Source organism: Arachis ipaensis, chromosome B9 (genome assembly GCF_059453495.1).
Source record: "Arachis ipaensis isolate K30076 ecotype BB chromosome B9, ASM5945349v1, whole genome shotgun sequence".
In the NCBI taxonomy this organism is placed as follows: domain Eukaryota; kingdom Viridiplantae; phylum Streptophyta; class Magnoliopsida; order Fabales; family Fabaceae; genus Arachis; species Arachis ipaensis.
The window spans coordinates 153243546-153258092 of NC_142444.1; the positions used below are offsets into that span (position 1 = coordinate 153243546).

At 37.3% G+C, this 14547-nt stretch overlaps 2 protein-coding genes across 3 annotated transcripts; both read left to right on the forward strand.

The window, feature by feature from the left end:
- The first annotated feature begins 735 nt into the window (after window positions 1-735).
- On the forward strand, window positions 736-7680 carry LOC107617755 (ENTH/VHS family protein). 2 transcript variants are annotated; one of them, XM_016319605.3, is made up of 14 exons: window positions 736-993; window positions 1347-1427; window positions 1556-1607; window positions 1824-1903; window positions 1992-2070; window positions 2341-2424; window positions 2521-2666; window positions 2929-3270; window positions 4200-4241; window positions 4362-4454; window positions 4525-4727; window positions 5111-5301; window positions 5692-6769; window positions 6885-7680. In XM_016319605.3, exons 2-14 carry the CDS (start codon window positions 1393-1395, stop codon window positions 7295-7297), a joined length of 2838 nt encoding a protein of 945 aa, XP_016175091.1. In that variant the 5' UTR covers window positions 736-993; window positions 1347-1392; the 3' UTR covers window positions 7298-7680. The 2 variants fall into 2 exon arrangements, with proteins under 2 accessions (XP_016175091.1, XP_016175092.1); XM_016319606.3 differs by lacking the exon at window positions 4200-4241.
- Window positions 7681-11042: 3362 nt separating this feature from the next.
- On the forward strand, window positions 11043-12623 carry LOC110266355 (uncharacterized). The gene is made up of 4 exons (XM_021110845.2): window positions 11043-11074; window positions 11149-11239; window positions 11359-12319; window positions 12466-12623. The coding sequence occupies exons 1-4, from the start codon at window positions 11043-11045 to the stop codon at window positions 12621-12623; spliced, it is 1242 nt and encodes a 413-aa protein (XP_020966504.1).
- The last annotated feature ends 1924 nt before the right edge of the window (window positions 12624-14547 follow it).

Consider the following 14547-nt stretch of genomic DNA (forward strand, 5'->3'; position numbering starts at 1 on the left):
TTGTCTAACTCCGACAAACTTCTATAATTTTATAGAGTTGGCCGCATCCTTAACGAACATCATCCAACTCTTTCCTAAAACCTTGGCTGAGAACGAAATTCAAATTTTTAAGCCATTATCATCGTCTCCAACAGTTTATAGGAGGAGTACGTAAAAGTACACAGACAATAAGCATGACTTCTTCAATATCGCCGGCACCAATAACAACCATTATCATCGTCTCCAGAAAATATACAGGTACATATGAATAAGCCATATTTAACCAAAATTTTTTCTATTATAAATTAAAAAAAATCACTATCTCCAAAAAAAATACGACTTATTCTTGTTTACTTTTGTGTACTCCTATCTATTCTCTCCTCACAAAAAATGTGGTAAAGTTTGACGGAAAATAAGGCGAACTCTATAAAAATATAAAAATTCGTCGGAATTCAGGCGAACTCTATTAAAATAATGGAGTTCGTTGGAGGATGCGACGAACTTTGTTCTAAATAAAAAAATTGTATTCTATAAATTAAAATTAAAAAATCGAGTTTTGAAAAATAATAAATTTTTTATTTTATTTCAAAAAAATCCCAAAATCTACAATATAATTAAATAGAACATAAGATCATTTATTTATCAAAAATATTATTGTACATAAAAAAATTAATGTATTTTATACCAAAATTGATTTATTAATTTATTTATGGTATGTAAATAGTATGATTGTAGATTGTGTATTTAATTGATGCCATAATTCCCTTGGTGTAAGTTGCCCAGTCTTTGTCTCTGTCTTCAATTTTCTTTCGGTTTAAACTCCAGAATTGTAGAGAGAGAAAATCACTCCCATGTTAATATTGTAGTTTCCTTTCTGTTTGTTTCCCTCGTAATTTTATGTTCCAGAGACTCACCAAACACACTCACACGCACCTCTCTGCAATCTCCGATCTCTCTTTCTCTCTCTAAAACCTTCACCTTCATCTTCTGAGTTCTGCCCACTGTTTAGATCAGGTAACTTCGATCTCGATTTCGCGTACTCAGATCTGGATTCCCCTCAAATTTCTTCACTTTTTTAGCTTCTTGGATCTATCTATCTTTACCTCACTTCTTTATATTTCATTTCGTGCTTCAATTAAGGATCCTGATTTTGATGCTTTGTTTTCTTATCTGTTATGTTGCGATTGTCAAAATACTGTTTTTTCGTTTCTTTCTTGTTCCTTAGTTGTTTTTTGGGATCATTATATTGATTTTGATAAGTTTCTTTTAATATAAGCTTTATTGATACTTGCTTATTACTGCTTGTTTTATATTTTAATGTATTTTACCTCATTTGATGAATGGATATGGCTGTTACCGAATTGCAGTTTGGCCTGTGGTGCCGGCACATAACCGTTATTGAAACCAGCTACGATGAAGAAGGCCATTGGTCAAACTGTTAGGGAACTGTAAGTCTAACTCTTTATTAACATATAACAACATATGGATATGGTTCAATATGCGGGAGTATAATTTTCTATCTTGATCTGTATTGCTATTTCATTTCTGATTTATGCTCTCCATTGTAATATTGCAGCAAAAGAGAAGTAAATAAGAAAGTACTCAAAGTTCCTGGCATAGAACAGAAGGTAAATTTGTGTGTGGTTTTCTTATATTTTTATACTCACTGTAAACTATGTTTGCATAATTATGGCATTGGTGTAAGGATTGTGGGGAACTTTGAGCTCACTTTTCCTAAGTTTTTGCTCAGGAATGGTTAGTTGAGTTGAGTGTCTTCGAATTTGCATCATATAATCTTATCTCACAAATATTAATCCCATTAGCTGTTTCTATCCTTTCCTTAGGTTCTCGATGCTACGAGCAATGAATCTTGGGGTCCTCATGGATCACTTCTTGCTGATATTGCACAGGCGAGCAGAAACTAGTAAGCTTAATCTCTCTTTCTAAATAATGAATCGAACTGTGCTTTGCCGTAAAAAGAATCTCATTTCTGAGCTCCAATTCTAATGCAGTCATGAATACCAGATGATCATGGGGGTAATATGGAAGCGACTTAATGACACTGGCAAGAATTGGCGACATGTCTACAAGGTGTTCAGGGAGCAGTTTTATGTTTTAGTTGTAGTTACTCGTGTGTTCTATTATTCTTATTTATTTTCTGTTGTTGTAATGCTTTTTAGTCCCCATGACAATGAAAAGCACCCATGAAGTAAACCGCTTGTTAAATTTGTCATAATATTTGTCATGACTATGCTGGTTACCTTCCTATTTAGAATTCTGTCCTGTATGTGTTTTACTGCTGATTATACATGCTTAGAATTACATAGTGCTAATGTTTTCATATTAACTGTTAAATCACAGGCTTTGATAGTACTAGAATACATGGTAGGTCATGGGTCAGAGCGAGTCATAGAGGATATTAGAGAGCATGCCTATCAAATATCGGTAATTTTCATTTCTGTCATTCAGGTTTTGTTTATTATTGAAACAATCTGAAAATTAGAATTTAACTTAATATTATTGCCAATGTATTGTGAACAGACATTGTCCGATTTTCAATATATTGATTCCAGTGGAAAAGACCAGGGAAACAATGTCAGGAGGAAATCACAGAGTCTCGTTACCCTTGTGAATGATAAAGAAAGAGTCATAGAGGTTAGACAGAAGGCTGCCGCTAACAAGGACAAGTAATTCTCATCTTATTATCTTTATTTATATTTTGAACTTTTGAACTTCAGTATTTCCCATTTTATATAACAACTTAGACCAATCACATTAATTAAGAAGCACCAGCATTCTTAAAGCATTTTTTTTATTGTTTTTATTCATCTATGAAGTTCCAAAGGAACTTCTAGACTATTAAATCTAAAATCACAAGGTATAACTTACAACACGTAAGTATCAATCTTACTTTGGAAGATATATGTAATTGCCGATATGATTCCCCAGGTTTCGCAACAATGCATCAAGTGGAATGTATAGACCTGGTTCATACTCAAGCAATGGACCTTATGGTGATAGATATGATGATGATCCTTATCGGAGCAGGGAGGAAGATAGAGGCTATGGTAGAGAAAAAGAATGGGGCTATAGAGATGATGATCAGTATAATCGTGATGGAGATCGTTATGGCAGAGATTATGAGGATCGATATAATAGAGATGGTTACAGGGATGATGAATCCAGGGGAAGAAGTCAAGATGTTAATGATTACAATTATGGCTCTAGAAGCAGGAGCTCAGATAGAGATCCTGATCGCAGTTACAATGATGAAGGTCAAAACTCGTCTCGGTATGGCCCTATATTTGGATAAGATATTGCATTCACTAAAATTTGCTTTTGTCTAAACAAATATGCATTGATAAATATTTATCAATAGAGTTCTCAAGGTTTATTAAATTTTGGATCCAATCTTTCTTGTTATTGTCTGTACTTTATGTTTGGCCTTTGGTAGCTTCCATTTTTCTTGGAAAAGAAAAAAGTTGCACCGCGGCCCGGGGGGGGGGGGTACATGTAGGAGTTTCACAAGATTTTACTGTCCACTTTTTACTCTCTAATCATTAATCAATGACACCCAATTTCTCAGTTTAACATTTTTTATATTGAGGATGGAGAACTGTAAGACTGGCAGAGATAACAGAAAGTAGATCGGTAGTTGCAGTAGGAATTAGAATAGAAATAGAGAAGAATGTGAAATCACAGAAAAGGGAGTATCTGTGTGATATTTCCCAAATCAGTGAGGAATTATATTATTTAATTGTGTATGAGTGTATAAGAAATAATATAAATGATATTTGGCATTTGAGAGGCCAATTCTCTCCTCAATTCGTACTCTACTTACTTCCTAACGTCCAATTGCTTCTGCCTTTCCTATTTATATCCTCCTCTCACTTCTAACAAACTCCCTAAAACTCGGTTCCCCTTACTCCCTAGATCCCATTCTGTTATTTTCTTCTTGCCTTTCCTCCTATATGTAAATTGATAAGGGGCAATTTTCCCATTCTGTCCTTGATCTTCCTTGCTGCTGAGGTATGTAATAAGAACCCAATTCATTCAATACCAACTTGGTCTGGCCTTATTCCTTGATTTATTAATGTGGAATGGATTGCATATATTTTTAAAGTTCAAGTTTAAGGAATATATTGTGAGTTCACTGAGTTGTAAACTGGTAAAAATAATAAGGAATCATTGTAACATTCTTTATTGCAATGTTCTGTCAGAGTTACCAGTGCTAAGGCTGAAGACCCTTCTCTGGAAGGAAGGTCAAACATTCATAGATATGTTATTTTTTTTTCCTCTCGGTCCCCCCCCCCCTCCCCAAATATTTACACATATTACTACATGGTATTATTTGAGTTTACCATATGTAATACAATGGGCAGGCTGGAGCAGAAACTATCAGAGCAAAATATGGGGGCTCCTCCAAGTTATGAGGATGCTGTTGCTGAATCTCAAAGCTCTGTACATCATGAAAGGTATCAAGTTTACAATATGGACATCACTTACTCACAATTGAATCTGTTGCTAATAATTTCTTGATTACAGGGATGGAGAAACTTCAGCAGCATCTGGTCCAAGGGGCTCTTCTCCTGCAAGTGATAATCCACACCAAACTTCTGCTCCGACAGGATCTTCTCCTTCTGTAGGTAATAATCCAATTGAAGTAAATGGTGTGCCAACTACTGCTATATCTGGAAACCAGGAAGTTGAGGCTTCTGATGAATTTGACCCTCGTGTTCCTCTTTCAGGTGTGAAAAGTTCTTTGCTAAATTCAGTTGCGTTGATCTTCATTATTATTGTAAATCCAGTTGTTAAATTGTTACAAAATGTAATTAGTATTTTCTCTCTTGGATATTAAATGCAACTATGCAAGTGCTTTCAAGGAATGTTCTACCTTGGTGTCTGGCAGCATGTAACACTTAATTTAATCCATACATGACTTTGGTCCTACACGCCCAAATCAATGGCATGACCATACTGTAAAATTGATGGACTTTTAAATGCAGATATTCACTGTTTCAGTTTAATATTTATTGTATTCAGGAGAATGTATTCGTGTTTTAGTGCTAATTTCTTTGCTAGAAAAATTCATTATGCTTTATACTCATGATGTCTGTGTGTTTCTTCTTAGCTGCCCCGGCCACCTTAAATAATGTTGAAGTGGACTTACTTGGCTCCCTCTCAGAGTCATTCTCGTCGAATGCATTGTCCTTAGTGCCCTCTGCATCAGCAACTGCAGCCGCAGCAATTGAAGGCAATGTACACCTTGATTCAACAGCTTCCTCTGCAGCACCACCACCTGGCTCCAATAATTTTGATCAGGTAAAAATGTGCTTGATTGTTCTTTTTTATATATACAGTAATTATAAGAATGAGTTTCTGTGTGGCTTGAAATGCTTCTAGTTTTTACCTTGTTTCCCCCCTCTGTCCTTTCTGATATGCGCATGCTTGACTTTGAACATGTATGCTTATTAAGCAATGTAACATAATAATTACTACCATTTTTGTTGTTACCAGAATGAATGGTTGGAATTCAAATTTCTAAATATTGGAAGTGCTATTTTTATATTGAAAGTATATCTATTCTTGTGCTTATGCAGAGAATAATCTTTTTTAGATGCTTCTGAGCATTTTTACTCTTAATGTCCTTTTATGGGAACTGATCTCCTTGTTAGTCCTAGTTGAAAATATTGTTGATTTGACTTTTGGCAGTCTTTTGAAGACCCTTTCGGTGATTCTCCATTTAAGGCCATTTCTTCTGAAACAACTCCATCTCAACCTGAGATGAATCAGAGGGTCGAACCATCCCAATCAAGTGTATCTGACTTTGGGTTTGGAGACTCATTTTCTGCTGCACTGCACTCTACATCAGATGCCAGTGACACTCATTCTTTAGCGACAAACTCACAGTTAATATCTCAAGGTTTTTCTGCCCCACAACAGCAGAATGATATTCTTGCAGATATTCTTCCGCCTGCACCATTACCTGGAACGATCTCTCAGCAGAACTTTTCAGCCCCTCCCAATTCTCAATCTTCATCTGAGCTAATGGCATCACAATCCATTTTTGCACAAACTGGCCAAAATACGCCGCAAAGTTTCTCAGCTGAACCAGCAACACATTCCTTTTCAGTTCCCACTGGCCAACTTGCCCAGCAAGCCTTTTCAGCTGCCAATGGCCAACCAGTACAACCACCTTATTTGGCACCAACTAGTCAACATGCACAGCAACCCTTTTCAGCCCATGCTGGTCAACCTGGCCAGTCAATGGGTCCTATGTACGGTGGATTCCAGTATCAGGCAGGATCTGTGACTTCAGGAGCTTCGGGTATGTTACTTGAACCAAGTGGTGGGAATAATGGACATATGAACAGTTGGAATGTCCTGCCACAGGGATCTCCAGCACCTATTCCTTCACACATGACTCCCCAAGCACAAATAGGACAGCTGTCACAGACTGCAAACTACTTTCCCCAGCATGGAGGGTCTAGTTCTCAATCCCCAACGAATCAAGCACCACAGTTTAGCAGTGGGAATTTCATCGCACAAGAGGGGAATGCATCTACTTTTACACATCAACCACATGATGTATCTGGTGAAAAACAAAATGAATTTGTAGGCAGCTTACTTGGTCAAGGTGCAAATGTTCCTAATGCTTCCCAGTATGCTGTGCCTTCAACAGGATCAAATTATAAGGCCTCAGAACCGTCTAAGGACAAGTTTGAGATGAAATCAACAGTTTGGGCAGATACACTGAGCAGGGGGCTAGTTGATTTGAATATATCTGGAGGTGAGTGCTTGTACCTCAGCCTCTTCTTGCTGTTTTTGACATTTTTTAGCCACTTCGGTTAGATTGTCTTCTCTTATCTGAACCAACTATTGACTTCAATGCTTCTTATCTGCAGCTAAAATAAATCCCTTAGCAGATATTGGAATAGACTTTGCTTCCATTAATAGGAAGGAAAAGAGGATGGAGAAACCAACCACAACAGCCGTAACATCAACTGTAACCATGGGTAAAGCCATGGGATCCGGTTCAGGTGTAGGCCGGGCTGGTGCTGGTGCTCTCAGAGCTCCGCCAAACCCAATGATGGGTTCAGGCATGGGAATGGGAATGGGCAATGGTCCTGCTGGTGGTGTGGGTATGGGAGGCTATGGAGGTATGAGCGCGCCAATGGGAATGAACATGGGTATGGCGCAGGGAGTCCAGATGCAGCCACCTACTGGGTTATACTCTGGGTCCAACATGGCAGGTAATTATAACCCCATGATGGGAACTGGTGGTTATCCTCAACGGCCATATGGTTCCTACCGGTAAGATTTGGCTTGTACCTCAAAGATAGAAAAGTTATGGTATGAGATTGAGAGTTGTACTTATATAGCATGGTAAAGATTAATATTGATTGTTTTGTCGAATGATTTTGAGCGAGATGATGGCAAGCCAATCCAGTGTTGCTTGTGGTCTGCATTCTATACCTTTACATTTGTATTTTTAATAACAGATGTAACTTTCTGTAAAGTGATCCAGATGTATGGTTATAGTACTTGTGTGATGTATGGTACTATCATTCTTTCTCTTTTGGGTGGTCATATTCATTTGATGCTTTGTGGCATCGGCATTGTATAACCTTTGCTGGGATTGGACGGAAGAGGTGATATTAATATATTGTTTTTCTCCATTAGACACATGAATTCAGAAAATCAATGTGTAAAAATTTGTGTTTGATTTCATTGATGCTTCAAAGGACTAGTGATATCAGTCCATGATAATGTATAGGCATTTTGCACATGATAACAAATAAACTATTTAAAACGTAGTTTGAAATCCCAGATCAACTCATCTTATTTCATACTCCACATTCTACTTCCTAATACCTTATGACCACAATGATTTAATGTAACGTAGCACGCCATGTATTTATTTATTGAAGGTCTGAAATTGGTTAGATCTAGTTTTATCCGGGTGAAAGGGATTCAAACAGCTTAATATATGAAAAACACTATTTTGTCTGCGGAGTTCGGAGTTTCCAACGTGCATGGGACGTTGTTCCAGATAGCTGTCCGTTTATATTTTTGAAGGTATCGTTTGTTTTGAGGTATTGGTACGGAGACTGAGACTGAGATTCAGTATTATGTCTGTTGGCTCAGAGACTAGTACTAAAATATCAGTTTTTGTTTCCAAAATTTCAGTATTTTAATACTTCCAAAAAGTGGAGACACAGGAGACTGAAATTTTTAAAAACAGAGATTGAAACTTTAATAATATTTTATATCTAAAATACTTCCATTTCAATTAATTAATTTCAACTTTATCCTTTGTGGAAATTAAATTAGAGCTTTATTCTTATTTCAGTAGTTGTCTTTCATTCTACACCAAACACAATACTAAGAATTATTTCAGTTTCTGTCTCTGACTTTCTTCCAAATGCTACCTTCTCTTTTTGCCCTATTTTCTACTTCTTCTAGTTAGTTTTAATTGCATTTTATTTTCATTTTAGTAATTATACATGGTTTGGTTTAGTTATTTGTTAATTAAATAAATTGTAAGCATTTGATTGATGTTGATTGGGTTGCTTCTTGCTTAAAATGTGGCTTAATTTTTATGAATACGTGCACTAAGCATTAAGTCTTTGTGTGATTGCCTAAATGAATTGTGAGTTTGATTCATATGTTGTAGCTACCATATGCATTAGACTATATCCTTGTTTGGCAACTTAACAATGAATTGTGCACTTTTACTTTAGTAAATTGAGTTGAAATTATTTGTTCATCATGATTTTCATATCAAATTCATCACATGACCAGTACTTATTTTTTGTTAATGCTTTGCATTTGTTTGAGTGATTTAACTTGATTTTTATCAAGTTTGTCACTTTTTGCAACAAGTACATTTACCATGTGACTATTCCATTATGTTTCACGATGAATAAGTAGTTTTCTTTTCATCATTGGATTGATTATTGTTTATTGTGCTTTTATACCTGGTTTTTAATTTGAATATGGAATGAAAGGAGGTGTTGGACTCGCATATGGGGAGGAGAGGTGCTTCACCTCGTTGTGGGATCAGATGAAGCTCAAATCGGACCCTGCGAGTTGCGTCCCTCAAAACGGACGGTCCGAGTTGCGTGTATTAAAACGCACGGTCTGTGTTGTAGCAGGGAGGACAGGTGTCGCGCAGAGATTTCTCCCCGAACGGTGGATTGCACCCAACATAGCCCCACACTCACCATCCGAGTTATCACTTTCACCGTTCACTCTGAATTTCACTTTCACCCTTCTTCATTTCTCCATTCTTTGAAGCTTTGCATGGTGGAAGTAGAGTAAAAATGCCCAAAAAATAAAAAATTAAATATGTAAATCGACCTGAGCTTCATATTATACACTATCTCAGTCATTCTGATTATGTAAGTTTTTTTAAAATTTTTTAAATATTTTATATTTATAATTATTATTATTAGAAATTTAATTATTAGGTTTTGTTGTTAGAAATGCAATATAGGAATATAAATAGAATGATTATTAGTATTTTGTAACGTTTGTAATTTTTTTTTCTGGAATTTTTTGACTAGTTGTTAATTATAATTATTATTATTAGGAAATTAATTATTATTATTCTTATTAGTTGTTGAATTTTAAAATGTAAACAGATTGATAGGAATTTTTTATAAAGAACGAATTTTTTTAATTTAAATTTTTTTAATATTTTTTATTATAATTATTACTGAAAGCAACGTTAATTTTTTTTAAAATCCTTTTAAAATTATTAACTATAATTGTTATGAATGAAGTTAAATGTTACTGTTGTTGTGAGAAATTGTTAATACTGAATGTTTAGTAGTATTAGGGTTAAAGCACGTTAGTTTATTTATTTTGAGAATATTTTAATTTTTTTAATTATAATTATCATTGTTAGCAAGTTAATTGTTATTATTGTTGTTAGAAAATGAATTTAGACATATAATGAGATTTATTATTATTATTTTTTATGATTGAAGAAAATATGTTTAAATAATATTAAATAAGTAATTAATATTAATTATTATTATAGATGCTGTAACATTGTTGAGAATTTTGATTAGGAATTTATGTATTAGTTATTATTATTATTAGGAGTTAGTTATGAATAATTTTAAGGATTAATAATTAATTTTAGAAGTTAGAATTATTTATTTTATAAGGATTTAGTAAAAAAATTATGATGGTTGTGTGGTTTCAAGTAATTTATTTTTTGTTGAGTTAGTTGTGTAAATTTTGAAACCATGAGAGTTATTTAATTTTGGTAGGAGTTTATTATTTTAGTTGCTGTGGTTAAAAAATTATTATGTTGATGTAGTAAGTTAGTAATTGTTAATGAGTTGACTAATAATTTGTTATGTTTTTTGTAGAAATTAAGAATGTTGACATGTGACCACCCAGTTCCTCCGGATCGGTACAAGTGTACAACGATAGGGTGAAGGAGCATTTACGAGTTACTGGTTTTTATCATGCATCTTAGATTAGGGTAGTCCAATGTCAAAAAGTACTGGTGAATGCTCTAATCGAACGGTGGCACCCAAACACACATACGTTTCACCTTCTCATTGGTGAATGTGCCGTGACTCTTGAAGACGTGGCTCTAATTCTTGGTCTTCCGACGGACGGTCTGCCAGTCACAGGGATGACACTGAATAGTTTCGAAGCCTTGGAGGCGGAGTGTTTGCTTCAATTTGGAGTTGCACCGCGTAAGTCGGACTGTAGAGGAAGCTGCATAAAACTGACGTGGCTGCAGAATCTAAAAGACTGATGAGAACAGTATACAGAGGTATGTGAAGTGCCATATTATGTTGCTGATAGGGACGATCTTATTTGGGGATAAATCTGGGGCAGGTGTGCACTGGAAGTTTCTACCCTTGCTACGTGATTTTGGCAGCATTGGACAGTACAGTTGGGGATCGGCATGCCTAGCACACCTCTACAGGGCGTTATGCCGGGCATCTCGGTTTGACTGTAAGGAAATCAATGGTCTTCTAACACTTCTGCTCTGTTGGGCTTGAATCCGACTGCCATATCTATCGCCGCTTCCTATGGAACCCCGCAGTTTTCCACTAGCAAACAGGTAATATTATGTTATAATGTACTCGTATCTTGATAATTAGAATTCAGTTGAGCTAATTAAATATATCATATTAGGTGGCGTAACTGGGAGCGCGGTGACCGACAATATAGATATCTGACGCTAGCTCACTTTAGGAAGGCCTTTGATGAACTTCAGGAAGGCCAGGTGTGTTTTCATTAAAGAAATATTAGTTTTGGGTTTAGGGTTTAGGGTAATTCTTATGAAGCATTGTTATTGTTACTATTATGTGGGTTGTATTAATGAGTTTCCTTTATTTTTTCCAGTTTGTGTGGGTTGCTTATGCTGTGGATCGCGTGGATCCGAACATAATTCCTGCCAAAATCTACATGCAGTCCGTTGTCTGGAGCGCTACAGTGCCGTTGGTGTCATTCGAATGCATCGAGTGGCATGCCACCGATAGGTATAGGCGACAGTTTGGTTTTGTTCAGGGAGTACCTCATCAGGAACGGAATCTGGACAAGGCGCACGGAGAAGTCCTGACTGGTCCTAAAAATCTTAACTGGGCCACGGCACCAAGTCATTCATTTTGGGTGATGCATTGGACAAACAGGTATAACCACATTCTTACTGAGCTTCCCATGCCTTCACAGCATCCATTGGATACTTACATGTACTGGTACCGAACAAAATTTGGGGACCGCTTGAACCTGTCGAATCTTGTGGTTGAAGAGAATGATGAGGGTAATCAGGATATGGATGATGAGAATGAAGAGCAGGAGCCAGAGTTGCCGCCACCATCACCTCCAAATCCGCTTCCACAAGAACAGCCTCTGTCCTCAAGCCAGTATGTACCTCAGACACAGGTCACCCCGCCGTTTCCAATACATCAACAATATTGGGGTATGTCACAGTTTGAACCAGGAGAAGGAGGTTCCTTTAGCCAGTTGCATGGGTTCATGGCTGCAGATGCAGGACAATCACAATATGGCCATCAGCCTGAGTTCATGACAGGTAAGTATTCATTGGATGCGAGGCTTCCGTGCCATACCTCGTCGGTTGCTTCTGGAGGGTTCGTATCTGTTGACTCCAGTAGGAGTGACGGTGGACGCAGAATTCTTAATAATCAAAACCCTAACCATGTTTCCATGAGACTCATTGAAGAAAATGCTAACACACTTGAGCAAGAGACCGATGCGTATCTAGTAGATGAACCGGATGACGAGGACGAGGATGCGGAGGATGAAATAGAGGAGTTCGATGAGGATGAAGAATCCCGTAATGATGGTATTATGTTGTATATTTTGCTTTACATGTTTGATTAGTTACTTGTTTTGTGTTCATAAATGGTATGACTAAATGATATGTGGTATCTCTATTGGTTTGATTACCTTATGTACTATATTTAATTGTTTTTATTAAAATGTATATAGGTCAGACACGTATTCCGGATGACACCGTCAAAGGTTACAATCTGAGGGTAGATCCGCCACGTCATAGCGCTAATTGGTACACTCTATCTGTGTTTAAAAAAGCCGCCAAAAAATGCAAGAGCTTTGTGAAGGATGTAAAGTGGTCAATGAGAAAGTAGTTGTTGTGTAATGAACTTATTTATGTATTAATGATGTGGACTATGTTTAGATTACTTTGTATATCTTGGACAATATGTATTGATGATCTGGACTATGGTTAGATTACTTTGTATGTTTGGATTATGTATGTAATAATGAACTTATTTATGTATTAATGATCTGGACAACTGATGTCATATTATATATTGCTGCAGATATCTTATTATACTAGATTATCATAAGTTATAATGCTACATATATCAGGTCATATTAACTCAATGCAACAATTCATGTCATATTATATAATGCTACATGTATCATATCTTGTTAACTCAATAGGACAATTCATGTCATACTATATAATGCTACATATATCATATCATCTTATGACTGTGAATCTACTGAGCATCTCTATCGGCATTTACTCCAGCTGATTGATGGCATCTGCTACGACTGTGTCCCTCAGCCTCACATAGCCTACATCGCCTAGGACGACGTAACATTCGCGTTTCCATCTCATTCAAGAAGTGCGTCATCCTGGGGCGACCTTTGGTGACACGTCTCAGGTACGGATTCGGTACGAACCGGGGTCCGTTGTAAGCAGGCCATGTAGTAGGATTACCCAGTGGCCTAAACCCTGACTCGGTACACCCGCCGAACTTGTTCCATCTTATACACGTCATGCACATACACTTGCCAATCTAATCGTTGGTTGGCACAACATGCGAACACATGTCGACAGGGGATCCGGTCCACCTAGAACTCACCACAGTCACATCGAAGGCGACGTAGGTCGACTGCAAACTCCAGTCCACTTGGCATCTTGCGCACTTCAAAGACCTCATTCTGCCGGTCGAAGCAGCTAACCTGAATGTTTTCTGACGCAAGCTGGTTTGCATGCAACTTCGAGGTGACAATATCAGAAAACACATGGCCGGCATTAATCCAGGCTTTCGCCTCTGCTCTTTTTTGGGTGAACAACTCGTTAAGCCTGTAGAACGTTGCCTTCACAAGAGCAGTAATGGGAAGATTGCGTGCACCCTTCAATACTAAATTGATGCATTCCACTAGGTTCGTCGTCATGTGACCCCATCGGTAGCCACCATCAAATGCAGTGCGTACTGTTCACGAGGAATTCGGTTTAACCAGTCAGTATACGCCTTGCCCTGTTCCCGTAAATGCTGGTAACGCACTTCGTACTCCCGCACTGTCCGCGAATATCCTGGACGATAACAAGATAAAAAAAGAAAATAAAAATATAGGTCAAAACAAGTGTTGAAGGTAACTCTGTTAAAAACTTACTTAAATTTACTATGCGTTACCTATGTTGACGACCAGTTTCTGCAGATATGGTGCCTTGAACTTCCTCAGAAAATTTGACTCTATATGCCTGATGCAAAACATATGAAACGCTCTAGGAGGTGACCAAGCTTCGTTACTGCGTTCCACAACTGCATTGATGGATTTGTGTCAGTCGGATATTAGTCCCACACCATCCCGAGTGACAACATGTTGACGCTGGTTACTAAGAAAAAAGTGCCATGCATCAGAAGTCTCTCCCTCCACAATAGCAAACGCAATTGGGACGATATTATTGTTGCCATCTTGTGAAACTGCCACTAGTAGACAACCCTTATACTTTTCGTACAAGTGAGTGCCATCCACCTGGACAACTGGCTTACAATGTCTGAATGCCCTAATGCAGGGATAATAACTCCAAAATACTCGATGCAGTACCCGGATATCACCCACCAAGTCATCGCCTTGATATGCAGGCATAGTCTCAAAATGGACATCAGCTGATGGCTCCTTATGACACATGGCCTCAAACCATATAGGCAACGCTTCGTACGATGCTTCCCAACCTCCAAATGTTTTTTCTACTGCCCTTTGCTTAGCCAACCACGCCTTCCGATAACTAACGGTGTAGTTGAACTTCGATTG